This window comes from Spea bombifrons, chromosome 3, assembly GCF_027358695.1.
Source record: "Spea bombifrons isolate aSpeBom1 chromosome 3, aSpeBom1.2.pri, whole genome shotgun sequence".
Lineage (NCBI taxonomy): Eukaryota > Metazoa > Chordata > Amphibia > Anura > Pelobatidae > Spea > Spea bombifrons.
The window spans coordinates 122375302-122402867 of record NC_071089.1 but is presented as its reverse complement, the minus strand read 5'-3'; the positions used below and the strand labels follow the sequence as shown (position 1 = coordinate 122402867).

Sequence of the window (27566 nt, the reverse complement as noted above, 5' to 3'; positions counted from 1 at the left end):
TCAAGCGGAGAATAAACCCGGTTCTACGGGACACCGGGGAGAGAATAAACCCGGATCTACGGGGCACCGGGGACATTATACCCGAATTTACGGGGCACCTGTTGGCAGAGACCCTTCCTGGGGACACCTCCCAGCCAGAAGAAGATCACCTGAAGCCTCCATCATGCAGCTGAAACATATGAGAAGTCTGCTGACCCCTCAGGTAATCAGCGTTACAGCTTCCCCAGTGTGCGGGGGGGGGGGCTACCGGATCCCCAGTGTGCCGGGGGGGGGGCTACCGGATCCCCAGTGTGCCGGGGGGGGCTACCGGATCCCCAGCGTGCGGGGGGCACACTTATTGATTTGCTCAATTCCAGTAGATTCTGTTTCGTGTGGGCTGGCCTCTGGTGGATCCCCTCTTTTCTTGGGTTGATCACCGGGTATTGCCGGTGGGTACGGTGATCCCGTAACGGTCCGTGTTTTGCCGTTACAGGAAGGGGCTGCGAAAGTCACCTGCATGACCTGGTCTCAGAACAACGCCAAATTTGCCGTGTGCACCGTGGACCGCGTGGTCCTTTTATACGATGAACACGGGGAGAGGCGGGACAAGTTCTCCACCAAACCGGCAGACGCCAAGGTAAGCGAGACCCTGCGGGGAATCTACCCTCAGATCCCCGGCCCGGGCATGATCTTCTCTGACGTCACGTTCCCCTCTAATAGATCTCCGATCCAGCCCGGGCATGATCTTCTCTGACGTCACGTTCCCCTCTAATAGATCCCTGATCCAGCCCAGGCATGATCTTCTCTGATGTCACGTTCCCCTCTAATAGATCCCTGATCCAGCCCGGGCATGATCTTCTCTGATGTCACGTTCCCCTCTAATAGATCCCTGATCCAGCCCGGGCATGATCTTCTCTGACGTCACGTTCCCCTCTAATAGATCCCTGATCCGGCCTGGGCATGATCTTCTCTGATGTCACGTTCCCCTCTAATAGATCCCTGATCCGGCCCGGGCATGATCTTCTCTGACGTCACGTTACCCTCTAATAGATCCCCGGCCCGGGCATGATCTTGTCTGACGTCACGTTTACGTTCCCCTCTAATAGATCCCCGGCCCGGGCATGATCTTCTCTGACGTCACGTTTACGTTCCCAATAGATCACATCCATAGTAGATCCATAAACTACCTAGAGCACATCCACAGTAGATCCCAAGCCTGTGAGAACATCAGATTCCGCAGGGGTGCTGTTCTTCTAGATCCCAGGTGTCTGGCTGTGATGGGGTTAATATCTGGTGATGGGGGGGCGCGGGGGGACGCAGGTGGAAGAGGATCTCGTGTATCCCCGTTAACCCTTCATGTGCCGCACTACTCAGTACGGAAAGAAGAGCTACGCGGTGAAAGGGCTGGCGTTCTCCCCGGACTCCTCGAAGATCGCGGTCGGACAGACGGACAACATCATCTACGTCTACAGGATCGGCGACGATTGGTGAGCGAGCGCAGGCTCCGCCTCCCGGACGCCGCTTTAACCCCGTGAGGCCCCCGGCACTCACTGCGGCTCTTCTTTCTTCTCTCCGCAGGGGTGATAAGAAGGTGATCTGCAACAAGTTTATCCAGACGGTGAGTGCGGGGCTGGGGGGTGCAGGGGCTGGGGGTGCAGGAGCTGGGGGCCCCGGCTGGGTAAATTTACGGAGCCGCATTCACGACATTAAAATGACTTCTGCCCCAATTCTATAGAACCCCATCGTACTCCCCAGAGGGTGGTGGATGCATGGAAATGCCTTCCAGCAGTAGGACAGAGCAGCCTCACGTTACCCCCCCACACCTCACCACTGACCCCCTGATACCTCCGCTGCCTCTTATTCTGCCCGCGTTATCTCGTGCCCCCGACCCGCATTCTGCCCGCGTTATCTCGGGTCCCCGACCCGCATTCTGCCCGGTATTATCTCAGTAAGCCCCTTTTACCTTTTGCCTCTTGTGCCCCGCAGAGCGCCGTGACGTGTCTGCTGTGGCCTGCAGAGAATGCCATCGTGTTTGGCCTGGCGGAGGGGAAGGTACAGTATGACCCCCGGGGGGCGCAGTACCCGAGGCGCAGTACCGTATACACTGCTTACTGCTTATGGTCTTCTTTTTTTTGCTTTCCAGGTTCGTTTGGCAAATACCAAAACCAACAAGTCGTCCACCATCTACAACACGGACTCGTACGTCGTCTCGCTGACCTCCAAGTGAGTGAGCGGGTGAATGTGCTGCGCATGGAGCGGAGTAGGGCTTTTGCCCCCGCCCCACTTAGATGCCCCCTCGTTAGTCACGGTGTTGGGTGAATTAATGGTTGAATTCTCCTCAGAAAGAGTTGTTTATTCAGATCATGCGCAGAATCGAGACGAGGCACACAACACACATCGACGCGTTGTCTGAATATATGTTAATATTATATGGTTTATCCAGCATAGGATACGGTTTATACAGCATAGTATACGGTTTATATAGCATAGTATACGGTTTATATAGCATAGGATACGGTTTATATAGCATAGGATACGGTTTATAGAGCATAGGATACGGTTTATATAGCATAGGATAAGGTTTATAGAGCATAGTATACGGTTTATACAGCATAGGATACGGTTTATACAGCATAGTATACGGTTTATACAGCATAGTATACGGTTTATATAGCATAGGATACGGTTTATATAGCATAGGATAAGGTTTATAGAGCATAGTATACGGTTTATACAGCATAGGATACGGTTTATACAGCATAGGATACGGTTTATATAGCATAGTATACGGTTTATACAGCATAGTATACGATTTATATAGCATAGGATACGGTTTATATAGCATAGGATACGGTTTATATAGCATAGGATACGGTTGATATAGCATAGGATAAGGTTTATAGAGCATAGGATACGGTTTATATAGCATAGTATACGGTTTATACAGCGTAGTATACGGTTTATACAGCGTAGTATACGGTTTATACAGCATAGTATACGGTTTATACAGCGTAGTATACGGTTTATACAGCATAGGATACGGTTTATACAGCGTAGTATACGGTTTATATAGCATAGGATAAGGTTTATAGAGCATAGGATACGGTTTATATAGCATAGGATAAGGTTTATACAGCATAGGATACGGTTTATACAGCATAGGATACGGTTTATACAGCGTAGTATACGGTTTATACAGCGTAGTATACGGTTTATATAGCATAGGATACGGTTTATACAGCATAGGATACGGTTTATACAGCATAGGATACGGTTTATACAGCATAGGATACGGTTTATACAGCATAGGATACGGTTTATACAGCATAGGATACGGTTTATACAGCATAGGATACGGTTTATACAGCATAGTATACGGTTTATACAGCATAGGATACGGTTTATACAGCATAGGATACGGTTTATACAGCATAGGATACTGTTTATATAGCATAGTATACGGTTTATACAGCATAGTATACGGTTTATATAGCATAGGATACGGTTTATATAGCATAGGATACGGTTTATATAGCATAGGATAAGGTTTATACAGCATAGGATACGGTTTATACAGCATAGTATACGGTTTATACAGCATAGTATACGGTTTATACAGCGTAGTATACGGTTTATATAGCATAGGATACGGTTTATACAGCATAGGATACGGTTTATACAGCATAGTATACGGTTTATACAGCATAGGATACGGTTTATATAGCATAGGATACGGTTTATATAGCATAGTATACGGTTTATATAGCATAGGATACGGTTTATACAGCGTAGGATACGGTTTATACAGCGTAGGATACGGTTTATACAGCGTAGGATACGGTTTATACAGCATAGGATACGGTTTATATAGCATAGTATACGGTTTATACAGCATAGTATACGGTTTATACAGCATAGTATACGGTTTATACAGCATAGGATACGGTTTATACAGCATAGGATACGGTTTATACAGCATAGGATACGGTTTATACAGCATAGGATACGGTTTATACAGCATAGGATACGGTTTATATAGCATAGTATACGGTTTATACAGCATAGTATACGGTTTATATAGCATAGGATACGGTTTATATAGCATAGGATACGGTTGATATAGCATAGGATAAGGTTTATAGAGCATAGGATACGGTTTATATAGCATAGGATAAGGTTTATAGAGCATAGTATACAGTTTATAGAGCATAGGATACGGTTTATACAGCATAGTATACGGTTTATACAGCATAGTATACGGTTTATATAGCATAGGATACGGTTTATATAGCATAGTATACGGTTTATACAGCATAGGATACGGTTTATACAGCATAGTATACGGTTTATATAGCATAGGATAAGGTTTATATAGCATAGGATACGGTTTATACAGCATAGGATACGGTTTATACAGCATAGGATACGGTTTATACAGCATAGTATACGGTTTATACAGCATAGTATACGGTTTATACAGCATAGGATACGGTTTATACAGCATAGGATACGGTTTATATAGCATAGGATACGGTTTATATAGCATAGGATACGGTTTATATAGCATAGGATAAGGTTTATAGAGCATAGTATACGGTTTATACAGCATAGGATACGGTTTATACAGCATAGTATACGGTTTATACAGCATAGTATACGGTTTATATAGCATAGTATACGGTTTATACAGCATAGTATACGGTTTATACAGCATAGGATACGGTTTATACAGCATAGTATACGGTTTATACAGCATAGGATACGGTTTATACAGCATAGGATACGGTTTATACAGCATAGGATACGGTTTATACAGCATAGTATACGGTTTATATAGCATAGGATACGGTTTATATAGCATAGGATACGGTTTATACAGCATAGGATACGGTTTATACAGCATAGGATACGGTTTATATAGCATAGTATACGGTTTATACAGCATAGTATACGGTTTATACAGCATAGTATACGGTTTATACAGCATAGTATACGGTTTATACAGCATAGTATACGGTTTATACAGCATAGGATACGGTTTATACAGCATAGTATACGGTTTATACAGCATAGTATACGGTTTATGCAGCATAGTATACGGTTTATATAGCATATTATCTATTCCTAGCGATATATTCTGATTGGTCCATTTCAAGCACCTCTTGGCACAACCTCAGGAAAAGCAGGGTCCTGACCTCGCACAGTTTGAGAGAAGCAGGTTTTGGACGTTTTGGCGCGATTTCTGATAACATAAGCATTTCTAACACACAGTATAGGACCTATAGAACCCCCCCCCCCCGCGTCCTTGGCCGCCAGTCTCATCCTGTCCATGTTTTTGAGAAGCACCCATCAGGGGTAAATCCCGCATGGAGACGCCAGTTGTTGCCCCGGTGTTTATTTAATGTTGTGGGGCAGTTCCCGGTGGGCTGCTCTGCGTGGGGGGGCTTCGCTCCTCCCGCGCCCCTTTACACATCGTGTGACTTCTTTGCAGCGTCTCTGGGAAGGGAATCCTCTCCGGTCACGCCGACGGCACCATCGTTAGATATTTCTTCGATGACGAAGGCTCTGGGGAATCCCAGGTATAGGGGTGCATGTGACTGCGGGGGGCCGTGTGCTGGGGTATAGGGGTGCATGTGACTGTGTGTGGGGTGTAGGGGTACATGTGACGTTGTGTAGGGGTACACGTGACTATGTTTGAGGGTACACGTGACGGTGTGTGGGGGTACACGTGACGTTGTGTAGGGGTACACGTGACGGTGTGTGGGGGTTGACATTTTGCCCCCTCTCTGTGCCCGCAGGGTAAGTTAGTCACACACCCGTGCCCCCCGTACGCCCTGGCGTGGGCTGCCGGCGGTATTGTTGCCGGGGGCTGTGATAAGAAGCTGGTGGCGTACGGCAGGGAGGGGCTCGTCGTCCAGACGTTCGACTTCAGCCGGGACCCCAGTGAGAAGGAGCTGTCCACGGCGGCCACCAGTCCCAGCGGGCAGTCTGTGGTGATTGGCAGCTATGACCGGTACTGTACCCCGACGATGCCTTACCTGCGCGTTATCTGCCCCGCGCTTCTGGCTCGTTTTCTGCCCCCCCCCGCCCCACGCTTCTGGCTCGTTTTCTGCCCCCCGCCCCGTGCTTCTGGCTCGTTTTCTGCCCCACGCCCCATGCTTCTGGCTCGTTTTCTGCCCCACGCCCCATGCTTCTGGCTCGTTTTCTGCCCCCCGCCCCGTGCTTCTGGCTCGTTTTCTGCCCCCCGCCCCGTGCTTCTGGCTCGTTTTCTGCCCCACGCCCCATGCTTCTGGCTCGTTTTCTGCCCCACGCCCCATGCTTCTGGCTCGTTTTCTGCCCCCCGCCCCATGCTTCTGGCTCGTTTTCTGCCCCGCGTCCTGTAACTTGTCTTGTAATATGTAACACGTTATCTGCCCTGCGTCCTGTAACGTGTAATATGTAACGTGTTATTTGCCCCTCTTACTGCAACATGTGTAATATGTAACATGTTATCTGCCCCACGTCCTGTAACATGTTGTGTAATGTTTAACACGTTATCTGCCCTGCGTCCTGTAACATGTGTAATATGTAGCGTGTTATCTGCCCTGCGTCCTTTAACATGTTGTGTAATACGTAACGTGTTATCTGTCCAGGCTGCGGGTCCTGAACTGGAGTTCACGGAAATCTGCGTGGGAGGAATCCCGGCCCAAAGACATCCCCAACCTGTACATGATCACAGCGTTGGCATGGAAACGCGACGGCTCCCGGCTGTGTGCGGTGAGCCTGACTAACCTTTATATGGGGCAGGTCCCCGCCGACGACTGGCCGGAACCACCGATCAATCACAGGCCGGTGTGTGGGCGGGCACTAACCTTTATATGGGGCAGGTCCCCGCCGACGACTGGCCGCAACCACCGATGAATCACAGGCCGGTGTGTGGGCGGGCACTAACCTTTATATGGGGCAGGTCCCCGCCGGCAACTGGCCGCAACCACTGATCAATCACAGGCCGGTGTGGGCGGGCGCTAACCTTTATATGGGGCAGGCCCTCGCCGGCGACTGGCCGGAACCACTGATCAATCACAGGCCGGTGGGGGCGGGCACTAGCCTTTATATGGGGCAGATCCTCGTCGGCGACTGGCCGCAACCACTGATCAATCACAGGCCGGTGGGGGCGGGCACTAGCCTTTATATGGGGGCGGGCACTAGCCTTTATATGGGGCGGGCACTAGCCTTTATATGGGGCGGGCACTAGCCTTTATATGGGGGCGGGCACTAGCCTTTAAATAGGGGCAGCTTCTCACTGCGATCAGAACGCGCAGTGCTAAGCGGACGATTCGGTCAGTGTCGGCACCTCTTATAATGCGCATGCACATGGCGTTTATGGGGAGGAATAATGTGTATTTCTCGCAGGGCACGCTCTGCGGAGGGGTGGAGCTGTTTGATTGCTGTCTGCGCAGGATGATATATAAGAATAAGTTTGAGATGACGTACGTCGGGCCGAGTCAGGTGAGGCACAAGTCACAGCACAGGATCATCACGTGTGTCCGTGTATGTACTCGCGTGTGTGTGTGTAGCCAGGTGTGAGAGTAGGGGATCATCGTGTGTGTGTGCGCGTGTATGTACCCGCATGTATGTGTGTAGCCACGTGTGAGAGCAGAGGATCATCACGTGTGTCCGTGTATGTACCCGCGTGTATGTGTGTAGCCAGGTGTGAGAGCAGGGGATCATCACGTGTGTGCGTGTATGTACCCGCGTGTATGTGTGCAGCCAGGTGTGAGAGCAGGGGATCATCGTGTATGTGTGCGCGTGTATGTACCCGCATGTATGTGTGTAGCCACGTGTGAGAGCAGAGGATCATCACGTGTGTGCGTGTATGTAGCCGCATGTATGTGTGTAGCCACGTGTGAGAGCAGGGGATCATCACGTGTCTGCGGTGAGATTTTATCGGGGGCGGGGAGGGCAGACTAAGAGCTGCGCATGTACACGAGAGAGCCCACAGAGCCGCCTGTAAAAAATCAGAAAGGACCTTGTGTCTTGTGTGCGTGTCTCAGACACACATGTCCTACTTTGCCCGCCGCACACATGAGTGATCCGTGTAATTCCCGTCCAGGTCATTGTGAAGAACCTGTCCACCGGGACACGCGTGGTGCTGAAGTCCCACTACGGGTACGAAGTGGACGAAGTGAAGATTATGGGCAAGGAGCGCTTCCTGGTGGCTCACACCTCGGACACGCTCTTACTGGGAGACCTGAGGACCAACCGGCTGAGCGAGGTACGGTCACATGACGGGCGCCTGTCCAATCACATGGCGGAGGTGCGACAGGGAGCTATGTGGCAGAATCACACCGTAGCCACAGAGCGTTCCTCGGCGAGCGGCCCCTTTGTAGGGATAATAAAGATGGCCGCTCGGCCTGGGGCTTCACACTGTGACTGCTTTTCAGGTGGCCTGGCAGGGATCCGGAGGGAACGAGAAATTCTTCTTCGAGAACGAGAATGTAAGTTCCTCGCGCCCCCTCTCTCGCCGCGTGCCTCCCTCTCTCGCCGCGTGCCTCCCTCTCGCCCCCTCTCTCGCCGCGTGCCTCCCTCTCGCCCCCTCTCTCGCCGCGTGCCTCCCTCTCGCCCCCTCTCTCGCCGCGTGCCTCCCTCGCGCCCCCTCTCTCGCCGCGTGCCTCCCTCGCGCCCCCTCTCTCGCCGCGTGCCTCCCTCGCGCCCCCTCTCTCGCCGCGTGCCTCCCTCGCGCCCCCTCTCTCGCCGCGTGCCTCTGTTAGAAAAATGTTTATGTTATCGTAAATATTATTGCTGACAAAGACATCAGAAAGCAGGGAATGTCTAGTCTATGATATATGCACGAGTTCCCGCCAACACGCCTACTCTATGTTGTTCTATATATATGTGCAAAGGGTCAAGTCTAGGCCATTCTTAATTATGCAGCTTAAAGAGGTGTAACCTGCTTGAAAAGTAACCAATCAGAATGATGCATGCTATTAGAAGTAGATAAGAGGTTATATAAACCATGTAATCCAAACATGTAATCAGACAACGCGTCGATGTATGTGTGTTGTGTGCCTTGTCTCGATTCTGCGCATGATCTAAATAAAGGAAAACTCCTTCTGAGGAGAATTCGACCATTAATTCAACCAACAGCCTCCCTCGCGCCCCCTCTCTCGCCGCGTGCCTCCCTCGCGCCCCCTCTCTCGCCGCGTGCCTCCCTCGCGCCCCCTCTCTCGCCGCGTGCCTCCCTCGCGCCCCCTCTCTCGCCGCGTGCCTCCCTCGCGCCCCCTCTCTCGCCGCGTGCCTCCCTCGCGCCCCCTCTCTCGCCGCGTGCCTCCCGCGCGTCCCCTCTCTCGCCGCGTGTCTCTGTGCTGAGTTGTGTTCTTGGGGCAGGTGTGCATGATCTTCAACGCGGGGGAGCTGACGCTCGTGGAGTACGGAAGCAACGAGATTCTGGGCACGGTGCGCACCGAATTTATGAACCCGCATCTAATCAGGTGAGAACCCCGTCCGGTACACAGAGTGAGCCGACGCAGGGTTAATCCCGGCCTCACCGAGTCTGTATCCGTTACAGCGTCCGACTCAACGAGAGGAGGGATGCAGACGGCAAGAAGCTGGCCTACCTCGTGGACAGGAAGACCATCGCTATAGGTGTCCTCACATTATCCAGACAGCCCCCAGTACCTGCCGGGTCCCTGCCGAACCCGCGCCGTGTGCCCCGCCCCGGTCCCTGCCGAACCCGCGCCGTGTGCCCCGCCCCGGTCCCTGCCGAACCCGCGCCGTGTGCCAATCCCCCTCCCGGTCCCTGCCGAACCCGCGCCGTGTGCCCCGCCCCGGTCCCTGCCGAACCAGCGCCGTGTGCCAATCCCCCCCGGTCCCTGCCGAACCCGCGCCGTGTGCCAATCCCCCCCGGTCCCTGACGAACCAGCGCCGTGTGCCAATCCCCCCCGGTCCCTGACGAACCAGCGCCGTGTGCCAATCCCCCCTGGTCCCTGCTGAATTTGTGGCGTGTGTCCCCTGGTCCCTGCCGAACTCACGCCGCGTGCCTCCCTGGTCCCAGCCAATCCCATTCCGTGTGCCCCCGGTACCTGCCAAAGCCCTCCCCACGGTAAATGAATCATTTTCTCCCCTCCGCAGTGGATCTCGTGGCCGGTTACAATGTGGGGACGGTTGTCCATGACGCCAAGATTGACTGGATCGAAATGAATGAAACCGGCCATAAAATGCTGTTTAGAGACAAGAAGCTGCGGGTGAGTGTCCACTCCACGCTGCCCAAACACCAGGCTCTGCACTAACTACTATTACAAAAATAACACACCGTGCGGTCCACGGTCTGCGCTCACTGGTCGGCAGATTAATGCGACAAACACGTGATTGGCTGACACAGGACAAAGCCCTAGGGCCGGCTTAGGTGGGGCAAAGACTTTAGGGCATCGCATTACATCCCATCGAGCATCCAGCACGTGATCCGTAGGAGCTTAGTCTGCGTTACCTGCGCTCTATGAAGTGTGGCCCCTGAGGGGCCTGTCCTGGCCCCTGCATTAATGATCTCGCAGCGGGCATTAAAAGCCGGGTATCGGTGTTTGCAGATGACTGAAATCAGGTGTATTCACCCTGCGAGGAGATTCGCTCGGATGGGGGGGACGAGGATTTAATGCTGATAAATGTAAAGTTATGCATTTGGGGGAAATAAATGTGTCAATTAACCCTTTGGGGGGCTGTGTTGGGAAATCGTTACACCACAAAGAATTGGGGATTATTGTAGACAATGAACTTAGCGATAGAGCTCAATGTCAGGCAGCTGCCGCGAGGGCCGGCAATAAAAAGGGGACTCACGGGGAGGAAATTATAATATTGCCCCTGTGTAAGTCAGTGGTAGTCCACGCGTGGCTGAGGTTCGGTGGCGCTGCCGTCCCTCCCGTCTCCTTACCTCTCCCACCTCTTCTCACCCCCAGCTCGTCCTTTATGACATTGCAAGCGCTCAGAAGACGTCCATCTTGAACTACTGTTCATACGTGCAGTGGGTGCCCGGCAGCGACGTGGTGGTGGCACAAAACCGCAACAACCTGTGCGTCTGGTACAACATCGATTCCCCCGAAAGGGTCACCATGTTTCCGCTGAAGGTACCGTCTCTATAGACAGCCGGCAGGAGACGGCCACCACCTTTACTCGGCCGCACGCTGCACTCCTTCCCTCCTGAGAAGGGCCCCCGGCCGTGGCCCCCGGCGGGCACAGCAGTCACGCTTCTCTACGGGGCTGAGCGTGTTCGCTCTCCGTTAACGAGCGCTCTCTCCGTGTGGTCGCTGCAGGGGGACATTGTGGACCTCGAGAGGAGTAACGGGAGGACGGACGTGATCGTTGCCGAGGGGGTGAACACCATCTCCTACACGCTGGACGAGGGGCTCATAGAGTTCGGGACCGCCATAGACGACGGAGATTATTACAGGTGAGGGGCGGATCATGGGGGCCAGCGGGGTATAAAACCGACGGCTCGGGACCTTGTTGCCCCTTTCATAAGAGACGCTCTGAAGCCGAGAGCTCGACCTCTAATCCGTAGCTCCACGAAGGAAGGGGGCCTTTCTGATATCTCGTGGCCCCCACGCTATCCACGTGTGGCCCCCACGCTATCCGCGTGTCTGTGTTTTGAAGGGCGATTCACCTCCGGGCACTTTTCTGGCTCCTGGTGGCAGTTCCCGGGTGCTTTTAATACAATGTACCCCTTCCCGCAGGGCAACTGCTTTCCTGGAGACCCTGGAGATGTCCCCGGAGACCGAAGCCATGTGGAGGAGCCTCAGCAGAATGGCGCTGGAGGGCGGACGTCTCCGCGTGGCAGAGAGGTACGGGCCAGTGGCCGGCGTGCCGAGATTGGAAGCCGCCTCGGTTCTGGAGCAGGGGGATCTTATCTAGGAAACGAGGCTCTGAAATGAGTGTGCTCGATGCCCAGCGGTAGGAAGAAGGCGGGCGAGGAGGGCCGCTACACCCTATTTTTTAATACTTTGGGGCTGTGAGCAGCGAAGGGTTTTCTACGAGTGACAGGAGGGTCCTCACGGTTCCCGTACAGACCCCCGCGTGGTGTCGGTGCCGACGCGCATTACATGGAGCGGAGCGGCCCGTCTGTGGTCTCCACGTCAGACATGCCTTTGGCTCTAGAACCAGAGGGTTCCGCTTTGATAGCTCTGTCTTTCCGGCCCGGGCTCCTCGTCTGTCTGTCGCTGGCTGTTTATCGTCAGCGCGGAGCGCCTCGTTCTGTTCAGGGTCTCACCCGTGTCTGGTGTTTCTCTACCCGCAGGTGTTTCTCAGCCCTCGGAGACGTGGCAAAGGCCAAATTCCTACGTGAGACGAATGAGCTGGCCGACCGGGCCGCCCTGGACCATGTGAGTGTCCCGTGAGGCTGGTGGCGCTGCCCGCTGTGAAATGCCACCGCTGCTGCTCCTTTTGGGGCTCATTCTTTCATTCTTCCATCTCCATGCCGGCCCCCTCTCTATGCGCTGCCCGGGGGGGGGGTCCCCTCTCTATGCACTGCCCGGGGGGGGGGTCCCCTCTCTATGCACTGCCCGGGGGGGGGTCCCCTCTCTATGCACTGCCCGGGGGGGGGTCCCCTCTCTATGCACTGCTTGGGGCGGTGCCCTCTCTATGCACTGCTCGGGGGGTCCCCCTCTCTATGTACTTCCGGGGGGTCCCCGCTCTATGCACGGCCCGGGGGGTTCCTTTGTTCTGGATCGTTGGTGTAAGAGACGCCTGTTCTCGTTCTCTTCTGACAGGGCGGGGAGGGCACAGATCACTACACGGTGCGCGCTCGCCTGGCTATGCTGGAGAAGAACTACAAGCTCGCTGAGATGATCTACCTGGAGCAGGTGAGACGTTCGGCGCATGGGTGGCGGTTTGATGGACTTTGGTCAACTACGCGTTCCCTGCCCATGGCTGCTTACAGCTCCTTGTGTCTGCGCATGCCCAGAGCTCCCACCTCTTTCTAATAATGTCAGTCTGGCTGCGGGTTTTCCTCCGCGGTGTCTGCCGCCTGACGGGGTTTTTCTCCGCGTGTCTGCCGCCTGGCAGGTTTTCTTCTCCGCGGTGTCTGCCGCCTGACGGGTTTTCTTCTCCGCGGTGTCTGCCGCCTGACGGGTTTTCTTCTCCGCGGTGCTTGCCGCCTGACGGGTTTTCTTCTCCGCGTGTCTGCCGCCTGACGAGTTTTTTCTCCACGGTGTCTGCCGCCTGACGGGTTTTTTCTCCGCGGTGTCTGCCGCCTGACGGGTTTTTTCTCCGCGGTGTCTGCCGCCTGGCAGGTTTTTTCTCCGCGGTGTCTGCCGCCTGACGGGTTTTTTCTCCGCGGTGTCTGCCGCCTGGCAGGTTTTTTCTCCGCGGTGTCTGCCACCTGGCGGGTTTTTTCTCTGCTGTGTCTGCGGCCTGGCGGGTTTTTTCTCTGCCGTGTCTGCCGCCTGACGGGTTTTCTTCTCCGCGGTGCTTGCCGCCTGACGGGTTTTTCTCTGCGGTGTCTGCCGCCTGATGGGTGCCGTGTTCTCCGCCTGACGTGTTCTCTTCCATGTCTCTGTAGAACGCTGTTGTGGAAGCCATGCAGATGTACCAGGAGCTGCACATGTGGGAAGAATGCATCGCCGTGGCCAAGGCCAAGGTAAAGAGAAGGGGCCGCGTGCGTCGGGAGATGGGGGGGCTGTGGCCGTCTTCTTGCTCTCGGCGGGGGGTGATTCTCTGGCCTTTATTCTCTAGGGTCACCCAGAGCTGGAAAACCTGACACGTGGCTACCTGCAGTACCTGGCCGACAGCGGGCAGGAGGAGCGAGCGGGAGAAGTGCGCGAGTCGGAGGGAGACTACATCTCAGCCGTCAACCTGTACCTCCGAGCCGGACTCCCGGCCAAGGCTGCCAGATTGTGCCTGAATCAGGACGGGTTGATGGCCGACTCTGACCTGGTCGCGAGGGTCACCGCTGCTCTCGTGAAGGGAGAATTCTATGAAAGGGTATCGGCCATTGTCAGCAGAGTGGCTTTCACTGTGCGGCATAATCGTGTTCTCTGCACTCGCTGTGTATGCCCTGATTATGATGTGTGCGTTCTGATCGTGTTCTCTGCACTCGCTGTGTATGCCCTGATTATGATGTGTGTGTTCTGATCGCGTTCTCTGCACTCGCTGTGTATGCCCTGATTATGATGTGTGTGTTCTGATCGTGTTCTCTGCACTCGCTGTGTATGCCCTGATTATGATGTGTGTGTGCTTTCTGATCATGTTCTCTGCACTCGCTGTGTATGCCCTGATTATGATGTGTGTGTGCTTTCTGATCGTGTTCTCTGCACTCGCTGTTTATGCCCTGATTATGTGTGTGTACTGATCGTGTTCTCTGCACTCGCTGTGTATGCCCTGATTATGATGTGTGCGTTCTGATCGTGTTCTCTGCACTCGCTGTGTATGCCCTGATTATGATGTGTGCTTTCTGATCGTGTTCTCTGCACTCGCTGTGTATGCCCTGATTATGATGTGTGTGTGCTTTCTGATCGTGTTCTCTGCACTCGCTGTGTATGCCCTGATTATGTGTGTGTACTGATCGTGTTCTCTGCATTCGCTGTGTATGCCCTGATTATGATGTGTGCTTTCTGATCGTGTTCTCTGCATTCGCTGTGTATGCCCTGATTATGTGTGTGTACTGATCGTGTTCTCTGCACTCGCTGTGTATGCCCTGATTATGATGTGTGCGTTCTGATCATGTTCTCTGCACTCGCTGTGTATGCCCTGATTATGATGTGTGCTTTCTGATCGTGTTCTCTACACTCGCTGTGTATGCCCTGATTATGATGTGTGTGTGCTTTCTGATCGTGTTCTCTGCACTCGCTGTGTATGCCCTGATTATGATGTGTGTGTGCTTTCTGATCGTGTTCTCTGCACTCGCTGTGTATGCCCTGATTATGATGTGTGCTTTCTGATCGTGTTCTCTGCACTCGCTGTGTATGCCCTGATTATGTGTGTGTACTGATCGTGTTCTCTGCACTCGCTGTGTATGCCCTGATTATGATGTGTGCGTTCTGATCATGTTCTCTGCACTCGCTGTGTATGCCCTGATTATGATGTGTGCTTTCTGATCGTGTTCTCTGCACTCGCTGTGTATGCCCTGATTATGATGTGTGTGTGCTTTCTGATCGTGTTCTCTGCACTCGCTGTGTATGCCCTGATTATGATGTGTGTGTGCTTTCTGATCGTGTTCTCTGCACTCGCTGTGTATGCCCTGATTATGTGTGTGTACTGATCGTGTTCTCTGCATTCGCTGTGTATGCCCTGATTATGATGTGTGCGTTCTGATCGTGTTCTCTGCACTCGCTGTGTATGCCCTGATTATGTGTGTACTGATCGTGTTCTCTGCACTCGCTGTGTATGCCCTGACCCATGTTCTCACACCAGGTTGACTCTTTCCCTCCCAGGCTGGAGATTTGCTCGAAAGGGTTAACAATGGCCGCCGTGCGCTGGAGTGTTACTGCCGGGGGAAAGCGTTCAGGAAAGGTAAATGAAGCTCCTGCGTGCTTTTTGCCCCTGTTTCCCTGTTTGAAGCGTAACCAGCGTGTTCTCTGTGTTTGCAGCCATCGAGCTGGCGCGCGCCGCCTTCCCCTCCGAGGTGGTGAAGTTGGAGGAGTTGTGGGGAGATCACCTGGTGGAGCAGAAACAGCAGGACGCGGCCATCAACCACTACATCGAGGCGGGGTGAGGAGAGCCGCGGGATGGGGAGAGCCGCGGGATGGGGAGAGCTGCGGGATGGGGAGAGCTGCGGGATGGGGAGAGCTGCGGGATGGGGAGAGCCGCGGGATGGGGAGAGCCGCGGGATGGGGAGAGCCGCGGGATGGGGAGAGCCGCGGGATGGGGGGGTGGAGCTCGAGCCGAATCGGACTTTCCACTAAATAGCCCTGTGTAATGTATGTGTTATAACCCCCCCCTTAACTTCCTGTTCTTTGTAAGGATGGGGAGGTGCAGAAGGGAGAGTTAATGCTGGTTCTGCCACAGGCTGCCGCCGATCTCAGCTTAAATGAGGTGCACCCCCTTTCTTTTAACCCAAACGTCTCCGGTTGGTGGAAGCCGTGGCGGCCGCCGCTCCCCATTAAGTTTATAGCAGGGGTCTGGTAGCCATGTTTAATCCGGTGTAAAACGCGCGGGGCGGCTTTGGCGAGGGGGCGCTCAGCGTGTGGTCCCCCTGCAGGTGCACGACCAAGGCCATCGAAGCTGCTCTGGGCGCTCGGCAGTGGAAGAAAGCCGTCCACATCCTGGAGCTTCAGGAGCCAAAGGAGGCCGGAGGCTACTACCTGAGAATAGCCCAGCACTACTCGGCCCTGCAGGAGTACGAGGTGAGAGATGCCCCCGCTCGCCCAGACCCCACCACTGAGCGTGCCTAGCTGTGACTGGCCCGGCGTCAGACCGTTCCGGGCTCTGATTGGCCCAATGCGGCACCGCGGGCCCCGTCGACACGCGTTTGTCTCTGGCTTTCTGTGTTTTCCTAATCTGAGCGTCCTTCTTCTGCCGCGTCCTCCGACAGGTGGCCGAACGCCTCTATGTCAAAGCTGGCAGACCCAAGGACGCCATAGACATGTACACGCAAGCCGGACACTGGGAGCCAGCTCACGCGGTACGTGTTACCACCGGGGAGCAGCCGCCGGGACAGGGTATCACCGGGGAGCAGCCGACGGGACAGGGTATCACCGGGGAGCGGCTGCCGGGGCGGGGTATTTTGGGGTATCGCTGGCCTTTGTATTCTTGTCAAGCCTCGTTGTCTTTCAGCTGGTGGTAAAGGCGATGTATTAAGGGGTATCACTGGGGAGCAGCCGCCGGGGCGGGTTATTGAGGGGTATCACTTGGGGAGCAGCCGCCGGGGCGGGGTATTTTGAGGTGTTATTGTTGAGCCTCGTTGTCTTTCAGCTGGCGGTAAAGTGCATGGAGCCCGATGAGGTCTCCGTCCTGTACGTCTCACAGGCCAAGGAACTGGAGAAGCAGGGCAGATTTAAAGAGGCTGAGAGGTAAAAGGGCTTTCAGACACTCCGGCCCCGGACACACGGATCCTGTGTAGTAACACACATAGCAGCACACGGGTCTGGGCACATACATGTTCCCGGGCAGCCTCTGGCCAAGCGTCACGCGTCTCTCTCCTTCTCCCAGACTCTGGATCACGGTGGATGAACCGGACCTTGCGATAGCGATGTACAAGAAGCATAAGATGTACGAGGACATGATTCGACTGGTAGCCAGATATCACCCGGATCTGCTGCTCGATACCCACCTGCATCTGGGCAAAGTAAGTACTGCCCGTGTTCTCTCCTCCGTCGGCCCGGTGCCCGCGTTCTTCCCCTCTTCTGCCTGGCAGCGTTGTTCTCTGCTCCATCGGCCCGGTGCCCGCGTTCTTCCCCTCTTCTGCCCGGCACCGGTGTTCTCTCCTCCGTCGGCCCGGTGCCCGCGTTCTTCCCCTCTTCTGCCTGGCACCGGTGTTCTCTCCTCCGTCGGCCCGGTGCCCGCGTTCTTCCCCTCTTCTGCCTGGCACCGGTGTTCTCTCCTCCATTGGCCTGGTGCCCGCGTTCTTCCCCTCTTGTGCCCGCGTTCTTCCCCTCTTCTGCCTGGCACCGGTGTTCTCTCCTCCATCGGCCCGGTGCCCGCGTTCTTCCCCTCTTCGGCCCGGCACCGGTGTTCTCTCCATGGGCAGGCGCCGTTGTTCTCCTAGGCGTTCTGTCTCTGATGATGTTCTGTGTGGCCCTCAGGAGCTGGAGGCTGAAGGGCGACTCCGCGAGGCCGAGTATCACTACCTGAAAGGGAAGGACTGGAAGGCGGCCGTGAACATGTACCGGGTGGCAGACATGTGGGAGGAAGCTCACAGGGTAAGCTCCACTTAGTGCTTCCATCCTCTCTGTGTCCCCAATGGCTTCCTCACCCGTGTTCACGTGTACTCTGTCTCTCCGTGTTAGGTGGCTAAAGCTCACGGGGGAGCCGGTGCTCATAAGCACGTGTCCTATTTGTGGGCAAAGAGCCTGGGGGGTGAGGCGGCCGTGAAGCTCCTCACGCGGTTTGGGCTCTTGGAGACCGCCATAGATTACGCGACTGAGAACTGGTGAGTGTGAGTGATTGGCGGTGTCGGGGGTTATATGCGTGTATCTTTGTGCATATGATAGGGGTATATCTGTGTGTATATGGGGGTATTAGGGGGCATATGTGTATGTATCAGGCGATATCTATCTGTGTATGATATGGGGGTATCAGGCGTGGTATATCTGTGTGTGTGTATGATATGGGGGTATCAGGCGTGGTATATCTGTGTGTGTGTATGATATGGGGGTATCAGGCGTGGTATATCTGTGTGTGTGTATGATATGGGGGTATCAGGCGTGGTATATCTGTGTGTGTATGATATGGGGGTATCAGGCGTGGTATATCTGTGTGTGTATGATATGGGGGTATCAGGCGTGGTATATCTGTGTGTATGATATGGGGGTATCAGGCGTGGTATATCTGTGTGTATGATATGGGGGTATCAGGCGTGGTATATCTGTGTGTATGATATGGGGGTATCAGGCGTGGTATATCTGTGTGTGTATGATATGGGGGTATCAGGCGTGGTATATCTGTGTGTATATGATATGGGGGTATCAGGCGTGGTATATCTGTGTGTATATGATATGGGGGTATCAGGCGTGGTATATCTGTGTGTGTATGATATGGGGGTATCAGGCGTAGTATATCTGTGTGTATATGATATGGGGGTATCAGGCGTGGTATATCTGTGTGTATGATATGGGGGTATCAGGCGTGGTATATCTGTGTGTATGATATGGGGGTATCAGGCGTGGTATATCTGTGTGTGTATGATATGGGGGTATCAGGCGTGGTATATCTGTGTGTATGATATGGGGGTATCAGGCGTGGTATATCTGTGTGTGTATGATATGGGGGTATCAGGCGTGGTATATCTGTGTGTATGATATGGGGGTATCATGCGTGGTATATCTGTGTGTATGATATGGGGGTATCAGGCGTGGTATATCTGTGTGTATGATATGGGGGTATCAGGCGTGGTATATCTGTGTGTATATGATATGGGGGTATCAGGCGTGGTATATCTGTGTGTATATGATATGGGGGTATCAGGCGTGGTATATCTGTGTGTGTATGATATGGGGGTATCAGGCGTGGTATATCTGTGTGTGTGTATGATATGGGGGTATCAGGCGTGGTATATCTGTGTGTGTATGATATGGGGGTATCAGGCGTGGTATATCTGTGTGTATGATATGGGGGTATCAGGCGTGGTATATCTGTGTGTATGACATGGGGGTATCAGGCGTGGTATATCTGTGTGTATGACATGGGGGTATCAGGCGTGGTATATCTGTGTGTATGACATGTTAGAGCGGGGCAGATCTGTACTCTGTTACCCCTCTGTTTCAGCACCTTTGACTTCGCCTTTGAGTTGTCCCGTCTGGCCATGAAGGAGAAGCTGCCTGAGATTCACCTGAAATATGCCATGTTCTTAGAGGATGAGGTGAGAACCTCGTACACGGTGACCTAGAACCCTGTGACCCGCATTATTCCGTCACCTACATCCCAGTGTCACGTTACACACAATAACCTAGAACCTGATCCTAGTGTTCTATACGGTGACCTAGAACATAATCTAGAACCCTGTTTTCTCCTCCACGTTGTTGTCCAGAACCTTTTGTGTTGCTCCTCTCCGTGACCCAGACCCCGTACACGTTCCCTTCGGTGGTTTATGTCTCTTTGACGTCACCCTCGTTCTGCCTGTGGTTTTGCCCCCTCGCCTGGTGGTGATTATTTTGCTCTTGTTTCTTTTTGCCCCGTGTCTGGGTTTTAGGGGAAGTTCGCAGAAGCCGAGTCGGAGTTTGTTAAAGCGGAAAAGCCCAAGGAAGCCGTTCTCATGTGAGTTCCGCGTCCATCGAAGGGCCCCTCTCTCCACGTGGGACAGGCGTGGGGAGGGCAGCTCTCACCCCTGTCTCCTCTTTCTCCTTTAGGTACGTCCACAACCAGGACTGGTCTTCTGCCCAGAGGGTGGCCGAGCTGTATGACACGGACAGCGTTGGCGACGTTCTCGATGGCCAGGCGCGTTCCGCTTTCGAGCAGAAGGATTATCAGAAGGCCGAGGCGTTGTTTCTCCGAGCGCAGCGGCCGGAGCGTGCCGTCCAGTACTACAAGGTACCTCGGGGTGGGTGCCGCGTTGGGGGCCACCGTGCGTGTGACCGGTCGCGGCACACGGTAACTCTGGAGCTTTGTGCCCCTGTCTCAGGAGTCCGGCATGTGGAGCGACGCCATCCGGATCTGCAAGGAGTACCTCCCGGCCCGGCTGGAGCAGCTGCAGCAGGAGTACGAGCTGGACGTGGCCAAGAAGGGGGCCAGGTGAGAGCCGCTCGCCGGAGAGGAACGCCGGCCCGCCCGCTCTATGATGTCACGTAACTGCCATTGTTGGTAATTCTCCCCCCCAGGGGTACGGAGGCCCTGGTGGCGCAGGCTCGCGAGTGGGAGCAGGCCGGAGAGTACAGCCGAGCCGTGGACTGCTACCTCAAAGTGAAGGACGCCACCAACGTGGCTCTGATGGAGAAGTGCTGGATGAAGGTATCTATGCCGTCTCCCTCCACTGTGATTGGATGTAACCGGCTCGCTTACTGCCGGCCGACAGACCCCAGCAGATACGTGACCCCCAAACAGACACGGGGGCCGAGACCTTCGTTTTAATCTTTATACAGACAGTCCCTGGGGATCCTGTAATAACCCCTGCCGGGGCAAATTAATGTTTCTTTCAGAGCTGTAGCAGATATGTAGAGGCACAATACAAAATGGAGGTTGAGGTCATGTGACTGTCCTAGTGGGTGGGGCTAGAAGGATAAAACAAACTTTAATGTAACTCACAGACACTGGGGCAACAGCAGCGGGCGCAGATACTACTCGGGTTCCTGGTGTCTGAGCCTGTTATTGGTAACTCATGGCTGGGTGTCTGAGGCTGTGATTGGTTCCTCATGGGTGGGTGTCTGAGGCTGTGATTGGTTCCTCATGGCTGAGCGTGAGGCGGTTACAGGTTCCCGATGATTGGGTATTTAGTGCTGATTGGTTCCTGATGGCTGAGTGTCTGAGCCTGTGATTGGTTCCTGATGGCTGAGTGTCTGAGCCTGTGATTGGTTCCTCATGGCGTGGTGTCTGAGCCTGTGATTGGTTCCTCATGGCTGGGTGTCTGAGCCTGTGATTGGTTCCTCATGGCTGGGTGTCTGAGCCTGTGATTTGTTCCTCATGGCTGGGTGTCTGAGCCTGTGATTGGTTCCTCATGGCTGGGTGTCTGAGCCTGTGATTGGTTCCTCATGGTTGGGTGTCTGAGGCTGTGATTGGTTCCTGACTGCGGGGGAACCAATGTCCCGGACACGGCGGGGGGGGATAATGACACGTGCGGGGGATGGGGGGGATAATGACACGTGCGGGGGATGGGGGGATAATGACGAGGTCCGGCGGCTTCCTCGTTCTGAGTGCTTCTCTCTCTCTGTTTACAGGCAGCTGAACTCTCCATTAAGTTTTTGCCCCCGGGCAGAAGTCTGGAGGTGGTTGGGATTTTGGGCCCCTTGCTGGTGTCTGCTGGAAGGCACAGCACGGTAAGTGAGACCTCGGCGTGGCCCCGGGAGTAACAATGCGTTCCCGGGTGGGACGTTCTCGCTGGATGCAGCCACGGTTCCTCCGCGTGGTGCGACCCCCACGGCCGATCCAGAAGCGAATGAAGCGGACAAAGCGAGTTTATGCCGCCCGGGAATGGTCCGCGTGGCAGAACGTGGCTGCGAGGCGTCACCGCGCTCATCCTTTCCTGTCGCTTCGCAGGCCGCGGAGCTCTTCCTCAGCGTGGATCTTATTAAGGAGGCCATCGATGCCTTCATAGACGGGGAGGAGTGGAATAAAGCCAAGAGGGTGGCCAAGGAGCTCGCCCCCAGGTGTGTGACACTCCACAGTCAGTCCACGAGCTGATGGTCACCCCTCCACACGCACACATCTACACACACACACACCCCCATACACATGCATCTACACGCACACACACATCCATGCATCTATACACACACATATACACACACACTTATACATACACACACACACACACACATACATACACACATATACATACATCCGCACATCTACACACCTATACACACACACACCCATACATATGCACACATATGCACACTTATACTCATATACAAATGCACACACACACACCTATACACATGCATCTACACGCACACACACACACCTATAGACACATACATACGCTCCTACAAACATACATATATACACACCTACACACCTATACACACCCCACGCACACAGTAACCTGCTTGTCGCTCTGGGCTGTCACAGGTACGAGGAGTACGTGGACGAGCAATACAAGAAATATCTGAAGACTCAGGGCAAGGTGGACTCGGTAAGATTCTTATACCCGATGTATAACCCCTCCCATTACTCACAAACCCCACCCTTTTACCCCACCCTGCCTGTAACCCCTCCTATTAATTGCTTCCCAGCTGGTAGGTGTTGATGTCATGGCGGCTTTGGATATGTATGCTGAGCGTGGACAGTGGGAGAAGTGCCTGGAGACGGCATCCAAGCAGGTGAGCCATTAGCGCGCAGGCCCCGCCCACGGCTCCGCCCACGGCCACGTGTGTTATGACAGAGCCGCAGAAACGCGTCATCGCGACATCATTCTCTTCACGCTTCTCTTGTAGAATTACAAGGTTCTTCACAAGTACGTGGCTCTGTGTGCCACGCGCCTAATAAAAGAGGGCAACTGGGGCAAAGCTCTGAGCCTGTATGTGCAGCACGGGGCCCCGGCCAACGCTCAGGTACCACCCTCACACCACGTCTTACCACCTGCCCTCCCCGCCTGAATCTAACCTCTGCGGAATCTTCTCTCACATTCTGTCACTCTCCGTTTTATGCACTCTCCGTGGCCTCCGTTTTATGCTCTCTCTCGCTCTCCGTGGCCTCCGTTTTATGCATCTCTCTCGCTCTCCGTGGCCTCCGTTTTATGCTCTCTCTCGCTCTCCGTGGCCTCCGTTTTATGCTCTCTCTCGCTCTCCGTGGCATCCGTTTTATGCTCTCTCGCTGTTTGTGGCCTCCATTTATGTTCTCTCGCCCTCCGTGGCCTCCGTTTATGTTCTCCGCACCCTCTGTGGCCTCCGTTTTATGCTCTCTCGCCCTCCGTTTTACGCTCTCTTGCCCTCCGCGCCCTCCGTGGCCTCTGTTCTCTCGGTCTTTGATGTTTGCGCTGCCGCCTCTCGTGTCTGAACGTGTCTCTTCCTGCAGAATTTTAACATCTATAAACACATTTTTGTGGCGATGGTGAACGCGGAGAACATGAACCACGCAGAAGTTTACCACTCGTGGGCAGACCTCCGGGACATGCTGTACAACCTGGTGAGGCCACGAGAACAGCCCACGCTGCTGATTGCGCATGTTAGGTTTAGCACAGGGCCACGCTGACAGCTCTCAGGAACCTGATGGGGCATTGGGGGCCACGCTGACAGCTCTCAGGAACCTGATGGGGCATTGGGGGCCACGCTGACAGCTCTCAGGAACCTGATGGGGCATTGGGGGCCACGCTGACAGCTCTCAGGAACCTCATGGGGCATTGGTGGCCACGCTGACAGCTCTCAGGAACCCGACGTGGCAGCTGCTTTACTTGTTTTTATCCACAAAGTAGTCTTGGTGTTAGATGTGTGGTTTGGGGTGGCGTGCCGGCCGTTGCTCCGTGTTAGGGGCCACGCGTGTTTATTTCCGTACGTGTAACTCGCTGTTCTTGTGGACAGTGTGAAAACGTGGTGAAATCCAGCGAAGTGAATTCTCGCGCCCATCAGGAGTTTGAGCAGATGCTGCTGATCGCTCATTACTACGCCACGCGCTCCGCGGCTCTGGGGGTCCCGCAGCTGGTGAGTGTCTGGGCCACGGGGCCGACGTCCGTGCCACGAGCTGCGCCGCGGGATGTTGTTGAGATGCGATGCGCTTTCGTTTTGTTCCGCAGGAGGTTCTGGCTGCCAAACTCTGCGTCTCTCTGCTGCGCCACGTGGACCTCATCCCCGCGGACAAGGCCTTCTACGAGGCTGGAATGGCTGCCAAGGTACACGCGTGTGTCCCCCCCCAGTATATCGTAGACACTCAGCCCCGCCCCCGCTCAGCCTCACTCCCACTCAGCCTCACCCCTGCATCCGGACTCCTGTGGCAGGTCAGCCACGCCTTCTTCGTGGTTGAGTCGGTCTCCATGTTCTTTGTCTCTGCAGGTGATGGGCTGGGAGAACTCGGCCTTCATATTTCTCAACAGATTCCTGGACCTTGTTGATGTGAGTAAAGCGCCTGCCACTCACGGCGTCCACGCACATGCCACGCGGCGTCCACGCACATGCCACGCGGCGTCCACGCACATGCCACGCGGCGTCCACGCACATTCCACACGCCCGCCACGCGGCGTCCACGCACATTCCACACGCCCTCCCCACATATTCCACATGCACCATCCACACGCACCATCCACACGCACCATCCACACGCACCATCCACACGCACCATCCACACGCACCTGCCACACATATTCCACGCACCATCCACACGCCCTCCCCACATATTCCACGCACCTTCCACGTACGCTCCATGCACTATTTATGTGGACAATGTGCAATAAAAACAAGAGATAAACAATTGCATGTGAGAGGATCGGCGTCTAACAGCTACCCCCCTGCCACCTCTGCTGGAAAGCTGTTCAATGCATGTACCACCTCCTATGTGCCACTTTATTGTGACCTGTGTTTCTCCTCGGTGGAGACACGTGGCGTGGACATTGGTGGGACCGCAGTAACGCTGTGAGCGCTCTCTTGCTGTGTTGCAGGCCGTGGAGGAAGGCAGTCTCGATGCTCTCGATCACTCTGACTTCCAGGACACCGACATCCCGTTTGAGGTTCCTTTACCAGCAAAACAGCACGTTCCGGTGAGCTGGGCCACGGCGCTCGTGCCAATCCTGCGCTGGGCCACCCTCTCTCTCTCTCCTATCCCCCTCCTCTCCATCTCTCTCTCGGATCCTCTCGTCTGTCTCTCTCTCTCTCTCTCTCGGATCCTCTCGTCTGTCTCTCTCTCTCTCGTCTCTCGGATCCTCTCGTCTGTCTCTCTCGGATCCTCTCGTCTGTCTGTCTCTCTCTCTCTCGGATCCTCTCGTCTGTCTCTCTCTCTCGTCTCTCGGATCCTCACGTCTGTCTCTCTCTCTCTCGTCTCTCGGATCCTCACGTCTGTCTCTCTCTCTCTCTCTCGTCTCTCGGATCCTCACGTCTGTCTCTCTCTCTCTCGTCTCTCGGATCCTCACGTCTGTCTCTCTCTCGTCTCTCGGATCCTCACGTCTGTCTCTCGTCTCTCGGATCCTCACGTCTGTCTCTCTCTCGTCTCCTCTCGTCTGTCTCTCTCTCTCGTCTCTCGGATCCTCTCGTCTGTCTCTCTCTCTCGTCTCTCGGATCCTCACGTCTGTCTCTCTCTCGTCTCGGATCCTCACGTCTGTCTCTCTCTCTCTCTCTCTCTCATCTCTCGGATCCTCACGTCTGTCTCTCTCTCTCTCATCTCTCGGATCCTCTCGTCTGTCTCTCTCTCTCGTCTCTCGGATCCTCTCGTCTGTCTCTCTCTCTCTCTCTCGTCTCTCGGATCCTCACGTCTGTCTCTCTCTCTCTCTCTCTCTCTCTCTCTCGGATCCTCACGTCTGTCTCTTTTTGTTGCCGCGCTCCAGGCTGAGAAGCGGGAGGAGGTCCGGGAATGGGTCCTGGCCGTGTCGATGGACCAGCGCGTGGATCAGGTCCTCCCCAAAGACGAGCGCGGCTCGTACGAAGCTTCGTTACTAGCCGTCAGCACCGGCGTCCGCTCGCTGCCCTGCATGATCACAGGTGAGAAGGACTCGTCCGCTTCCACATTTCCGCCCCCCCCCCCCCCCCCAGGCCGTAGTGAGTTGCCGGGCTGCGCGTTCCCTTATTTCTATTTAACCCTTAAATCACAGCTCTGCTATTTCTTAACCCTTCGTTGGCCCGCGGGAGGCAGCATCTCCCCCGTTGGCACATCCGGGGCCAGGTAGTAGCTGCCCCTCCTTTCGCCTGTGTCTCTTGTTACCCCCCAGCTCTGGCTAGTTGTGATGAGAGTCAGGGTGAGCCGGCCATTGTAACGGCCATTTATTGCCCCTGTCTGTGGGGTAATTGGGGGTTTACTAACCATGGCCTCCGCCCCCTCCTGCAGGATACCCCGTCCTCAGAAACAAGATCGAGTTCAAGCTGCCGGGGAAGGCGGCAAACAAGGAGGACTGGAACAAGTTCCTGATGGCCGTCAAGGTGAGGCTGCGGTCATTCCCGGTCCGTCTCCCTCTTCCGCTGAACTCTGGTCCCCTCCTCTCTCTGCCTCCGTCCTCCCCTCTCTCTCTCTCTGCCTCCGACCTCCCCCTCCCCCCCCCCCTCTCTCTCTCTCTGGCCTCCCCCTCTCTCTCTCTCTGCCTCCGGCCTCCCCTCTCTCTCTCGCGTGCTTTCTGCCTCCGGCCTCCCCTCTCTCTCTCTCACTCACTCACTCTCTCTCTCTCTCTTATGTACCCTGTTTGTAGACCAATCACAGCTCTGAGTGCCAGGACGTCCTGAAGTTCATCAGCCGGTGGTGCGGAGGTCTCCCGAACACCAGCTTCTCCTTCCAGTGAGGGAATCCCGGCTGCGGGACGAGCGCCATTCTATGTTTTTCTAATAAAATGATTGTAAAACCCAAACCATGAGTTTTTCCAGCACGGAGCACCACGGATTCCCCCGCGATCCCACCTCTGGTGTCACCCGTCGCTTAAATGGTAATTTAACCCATTTGCGCCCCTCATGACATAATAGTATGTCCTGACTATTGCAAAACAGAACTGATGAAAGTGTAGTGTCACGGATCTCGATAGTCTGACAGACTACCTCCGCTGTCTTGTGCTCCCTCAGCCTGGGACTCTTCCCCCGGTGTCCCAGCCTCCACTATCTATTGACTGATTTACACAACATAATAATGCGCCATGGGGTGGGGGGGTCTGATATTAGAGTAAAACAATGGTGGTCTCTCCCTGGTGGCGGATCCTGGCTGTCTGCCGGAGATAATCCCCTCAGCCGGTGATGAGATGATACTGCTGGGGGGTGACACAGAAGTCTCTACAAACCCAGGGCCCGTAGGCAGTAGGCAGTAGGCCGGCAGTCAGGGCGCCATTGTTCAGCGGCTCACGGGCCTTCTCCCCGGGCCGTCAGGGTATCCGTTACGGAGCCGCGGCATCAACGCCGATTTCTGTGTCTTTACCATAAATTCCCAAGAAGCTGAATAACAAAAGAAAGCACAAGAAAGGTGATGGAGCCCGGCGGGTCCTGGTCCTGATCCGCTGTCATGCTTGTGAGCGTCAGGGAAGGAGACACCGTCCGCTCGATGCCGGTGTCAGCCGGCGGGGGCCGCTGCTCAAAGTAATAACCTTTTTATTATTATCATCGTTATTGGTTTGTATAGCGCCTTCAAACTCCGTAGCGCTGTACAATGGGTAGACATAAATTGACTAACAGAGACAGCAGGTGGGGAGGGCCCGGCGCGCAGGA

General features: G+C 54.6%; 1 protein-coding gene across 1 annotated transcript; it reads left to right on the top strand.

Annotated features, from left to right (window-relative positions):
• Positions 1–88: 88 nt before the first annotated feature.
• On the top strand, positions 89–26725 carry IFT172 (intraflagellar transport 172). Its single transcript, XM_053460608.1, has 48 exons — positions 89–202; positions 473–616; positions 1354–1466; positions 1558–1597; positions 1966–2031; positions 2123–2202; positions 5471–5558; positions 5778–5992; positions 6612–6735; positions 7372–7467; positions 8072–8233; positions 8403–8456; positions 9346–9449; positions 9527–9603; positions 10090–10202; positions 10908–11075; positions 11262–11398; positions 11682–11789; positions 12242–12326; positions 12714–12806; positions 13505–13582; positions 13678–13926; positions 15375–15453; positions 15531–15651; positions 16142–16286; positions 16475–16564; positions 16855–16952; positions 17092–17227; positions 17685–17801; positions 17889–18031; positions 19366–19459; positions 19790–19854; positions 19947–20127; positions 20219–20328; positions 20415–20544; positions 21468–21566; positions 21787–21896; positions 22321–22384; positions 22485–22571; positions 22686–22802; positions 23266–23376; positions 23769–23888; positions 23981–24076; positions 24237–24296; positions 24839–24937; positions 25718–25871; positions 26215–26306; positions 26570–26725. The coding sequence occupies exons 1-48, from the start codon at positions 164–166 to the stop codon at positions 26657–26659; spliced, it is 5241 nt and encodes a 1746-aa protein (XP_053316583.1). The 5' UTR covers positions 89–163; the 3' UTR covers positions 26660–26725.
• The last annotated feature ends 841 nt before the right edge of the window (positions 26726–27566 follow it).